This window comes from Protomyctophum bolini (assembly GCF_963924005.1).
Source record: "Protomyctophum bolini genome assembly, chromosome: 22".
Classification (NCBI taxonomy): domain Eukaryota; kingdom Metazoa; phylum Chordata; class Actinopteri; order Myctophiformes; family Myctophidae; genus Protomyctophum; species Protomyctophum bolini.
Window position 1 is genome coordinate 12,773,297 of NC_137883.1, and position 4,472 is coordinate 12,777,768.

Below are 4,472 nucleotides of genomic sequence, written 5' to 3' on the forward strand. Positions count from 1 at the left end.
ATTGTGTAAACTTCTTGTAAATTATGCAACAATAATAATTTAACTCACAATAAACTGACCCAATTGTTTGTGCTAAATGTCTACATGCACTGCAGATTTTCTATCATGTATGTTTTGGCCCATCTATCATGACATGAATCATTATAGCTTTTCCCCTTCGTCATGCTTTATATTTTTATCCTCAGACGAGTCTATTGATCGTCTTTGTTACAAGCTTAAAGACCTGTCCACATGAATCCATTGATTGTCTTTGTTACAAGCATACAGGCCTGTCAATAGGCTTCCTTTGATTATCTTTGCTACAAGCTCACAGACCTATCCATAAGCCTAATATCCATAACTCTGACATACTGTACTCTTGCCGACATGTCCATGAACGTAGCTGTCGGGTGGAAAACTTATAACGTATGTGCTTTTTTATGACTAGAATCGCACGCGCCTGACCTCCCATTTTTACCCAAGTATAGATTCTAGATAAAAATATATAAAATAGACAACATAGAGTGTAATCAAACGAATGCACATTGATTGCAAAATGAATGAACAGCACGGAACGAAAACAATTATTGGATTTTTAGTTTTTTTATTATTTTGGCATTTCTTTGTTTTGCATTTATATTAAGCAAAGTGCATCTTATTTTCTTTTTTCTCATCAACACATTGCACAATACATAAATAATGATGCATATAAAATGTCTTCGTATTTACAAGTAATAATATATTTATATATAACATAAAATACATTTTTTTTCCACTTCTTATTTCACTTAATTAAATCTTAGTTATTTATTAAACAAAAAAAAGTCCATCAGAATTGTTATATTCTCTTCTCTTTTTAAAACATCTTTTCGTCTTTATAAGTTCAGGAACATAAAAGGAAGGCCGGGTTCTGAAGCCCGGTTTATATGCGGTTTGTACGACCGGGTGGTGCGTTGGAAACATGCCAACTGCAAGCTTGCAATGCGTGGCGTACGCCAGCAGTTCTCAAAGTGCAGTCCAGGGACCGCCAGGGTTCCAAATGGACCCTTTGCAGGCCCGTTATCGTGTCAGCCGGGGCGGGGTAGGAGGAAAGCTCTACGTCCTCCCGCTAGGGGCTCCTCACTGGCAGGTGAGCTAGTGAGGATACAACAACAGTGATGACATACAGAAATGCCTGTGTGGGGGGGGGGGAATCAGCTGGCGTAACAACAACTAAACTGTGGAGAAATGAAGGGGTGAAAATGCCCCCCAAAAAATGTAAAACAGTTTGAGAACGACTGGCGTACGCAACGCATGGCGAGCTCGTAGTTCGCCTATTTGTTCATCTTTTCCTGTGCGACGCCATCGTACGATGAGGTTATAAACCAGGCTTCCTCTGTTCATGAAGGGTCGAAGGTCAGGGACCGAAGAGGAGGATGAGGAGGAGAAGGGGGGGAGGCAAACGGCTCACCCGCTGCTATCGGGTGTTGAATATAACCTCCAGCCAGCACGGGCAGCTGCTGATAAACTGTCTGGTGTAGCACTGTCCCCAGCCCTTGACGAAGCTGATCTGCACCGTGAAGCCCGTGCGCGGCTGCTGCGTGAACTCGTGGTCGTTGGGCCGCCGCAGCGTGCCGGCCTTGTCGAAGTCGAACGCCTTGACGGAGAAGCCGGGGAACACCTTGTGCACGAGGAGCGTGCGCGAGTCCGGGTTGTCCAGCGTGGCCGACTTGATGAAGATGGGGTAGGCGCTGCGGTTGTACACCCACACGCCGTCGGGCTCGCGCGTCAGTGTCACGCCGTGGCCGATCTTGGCACGCACCATCGTCACCAGCGGCGACCGGCTGCCGGAGCACAGCTGGCCGAGGCAGAAGCCGTTGCCCTGAGGTAGGTCGTAGAAGATGTCCAGCGAGGGCTCGCGGACGGAGTAGAGGCGGCCCACGCGGGTCTTCTCTTCCCAGTAGGCCACCACGCACCAGTGGGCCGGCTCACCACACTCCTCCTGCTGAGCCACAGAGTCTGTGGGAGAGAGAGAGAGAGAGAGAGACACACGGTTAGTTATACGACTCTGGAACCAAAAGTCAAAAAAAGTTCTATTATGCAATCATAACAGAAGGAAATGGAAGAGAGATAGAGTGTGGTGATGACGAGGAGGGTTGTGGCTCAGAGCTACAGGGATGACTCTATCGCCTGATTTCTCAAATAACTTTAAAGCTGCAATGTGGAACTTATATGCATGTAACAACAATGTCACTGGGAAATGTGCAGTGGTTGGAGGTCTACTCTTCCACTGACTGGGTAGAAAAGTAGCCAAATATATCATTAAGGAGGGGAGGAGCGGTACAATTCGAACCCGGGTACAACCCGCGTTGGAATCCTGGCCAGGGCAGGCACACAAAAACATCACCAATTGATTGCAGCTTTAACTGAGAATGCTAACTGACCCCAGCAACAACCTCTTGCTTTTTACACCAGAGAGCACAGCCCTGGAAAACAAGCACGAGCCAAATAACTAAAAGCTATCATCCTTAAAAAAAGAAGAAAAAAACAGCATCCAGAAGAAAAAAAACCCTGCTGGAATTCTTTGGACTTCGTACAACAGAAGCATTTCTGAAGACAACCGGGCAGGGCGAGCGTCGACACGCCAGCCACCGCGTGTTTGTCTTAGCATTAAAACGCTTATCTTTTGTCTGTCTGTCTGTCTGTCTGTCTGTCTTTTCACATGTGGAGCAGGCTGACACAATGCTCTGACATCACCAAGGTGCCATAAATCCTGCCCGGGTCATTTTTTTTAAAGGCCTCCCCTCTCTCCGACACAGCAGGATAGGAGTCCAGGAAGAAGCCCGGCTAAACATGTCAACATCACTGTGTCTTAGTGTATAGTCCACATCTAGCATGGGATGGATGGGACTAGCAGTCCAGGAACCATGGACCATCCAAGGGGTACCCAGCTAAATGATTGATTGCTTATTACCAAAAAGGCCCCTTACAAGGGCTGTACAAATGGAAACCAAATGGACCCGAAAAGGTTTCCATTTCATTTAAAAGCTGTGCGTTCATTAGCCTGTCACTCTGTCACAGTAGCAGAGAGAGAGAGAGAGAGAGAGAGAGAGGTACAGAGTGACAGAGAGAGAGGGAAAAAGACAGAGACTGTCTCAATGGCCGACACAACAAGCTCCTCCCCTTCAGAGCGTAACAGAAGTGAGGTATAGTGCCCACCCCTCCCCCTCCCCGTCCCACACAAATCCATCTCCCATCTCCTCCTCCCTTTTGCAAAAAGAAGTAAGAAAAAGAAAAGGGTCCGAGAGGAAGGGAGAGAGGCGGTCGTCGTGTGCTGTTTTCTTTTGCGTTACTTTAGCACATTTCTCTGCATCATGTCCTGGTGGTATTTATAAGCCTTTCTCCTCCTCGCTGTCATGTCTTCGTGCCAAGCACCGTGACCCAGTTAACTGGCACACTGTGAACAATGCAGCGCACTTCATACCGCCTCTCTCTCTCCTGTTTAATCTGTCTGTCTCTCTCTCTCTCTCTGGCACGCACACGCACGCACGCAAAGCACCCGCTAGCTTTGTTTTTATGTGAGAAGGACTTCAACAAAAGTGATTATATGATTTTCTTCCCACAAAGTCTGATTGATAGCCGATCTGCAAGCTCACACAACGTGTTCCGGTTATTCTTGGTGCATGCAACGACAGCGTGCAACAATCAGCCATAACTCCAACCTCAAACCCCTCAAACCCAAACCAACCTCTAAATGCCTCGTCTTAAACCCCGACCTGAAGCTTTTCCTATTTTGAAAGCCTTCTTTTAACCATTAAACATGTGAGGACCAGGGACACTGTCCTCACACAATGCTTATCTATCACTCTGATTCTTCTGTACTTGCAGGTACATTTAAGTACTTACAAGTAATGTATACTAGTACTTGTAAGTACTATATACATTATATATAGTAAGTAATACAAGTACATACGCGCGCGGCCGTGCGCACACACAGTCAAAGACGGCATTGCTTCAGTAGAGGACACATTGAAGGGTTAAATTAGCTCGGAGAGAGGAAAAATGTGTGAGGGAAAAAAATGAACAGAGCCTCTCTCACAGGCATTTCAGTTCCCTCCATCCTCCTCCCTCCATCCCCCTCTCTCCCTCTCTCTCTCTCCCTTATAGCTCTCTCTCTCTCTGTCTCTCTCTGTCTCTCTGTCTCTCTGTCTCTCTCTCTCTCTCTCTCTCTCTCTCTCTCTCTCAGAGATGGAAGAAGTACTCACATTTTTTTATTTAGTGCCAAGTAAAAGTACAAAATCCTTCAAAATTGGTTGAGCATTTTCAAAAACAGCTGATCTACAATAGCACAACGCAATTCGTGACGCATTGTGAGCTTGTGTAGATCTGCTATTTAGAGAGCACGACACCGGCACGCAACTAAGTATAACTGAGCCCGCCCCCCTATCTCTCTCTCTCTCTCTCTCTCTCTCTCTCTCTCTCCCTCTCTTTCATCTGGTGGAGTTTGTGAGTTG

The 4,472-nt window shown here is 46.5% G+C and overlaps 1 protein-coding gene across 1 annotated transcript in view; it reads right to left on the reverse strand.

Moving 5' to 3' along the window:
* Positions 1-548: 548 nt before the first annotated feature.
* Positions 549-4,472, reverse strand: part of smad7 (SMAD family member 7) — a 23,628-nt gene continuing 19,704 nt past the window's right edge. The window contains exon 4 of the mRNA XM_080756597.1: positions 549-1,977. Within this exon, the coding sequence (XP_080612723.1) occupies positions 1,436-1,977 (542 nt within the window). The 3' untranslated portion in view covers positions 549-1,435. The remainder of the gene's footprint in view (positions 1,978-4,472) is intronic.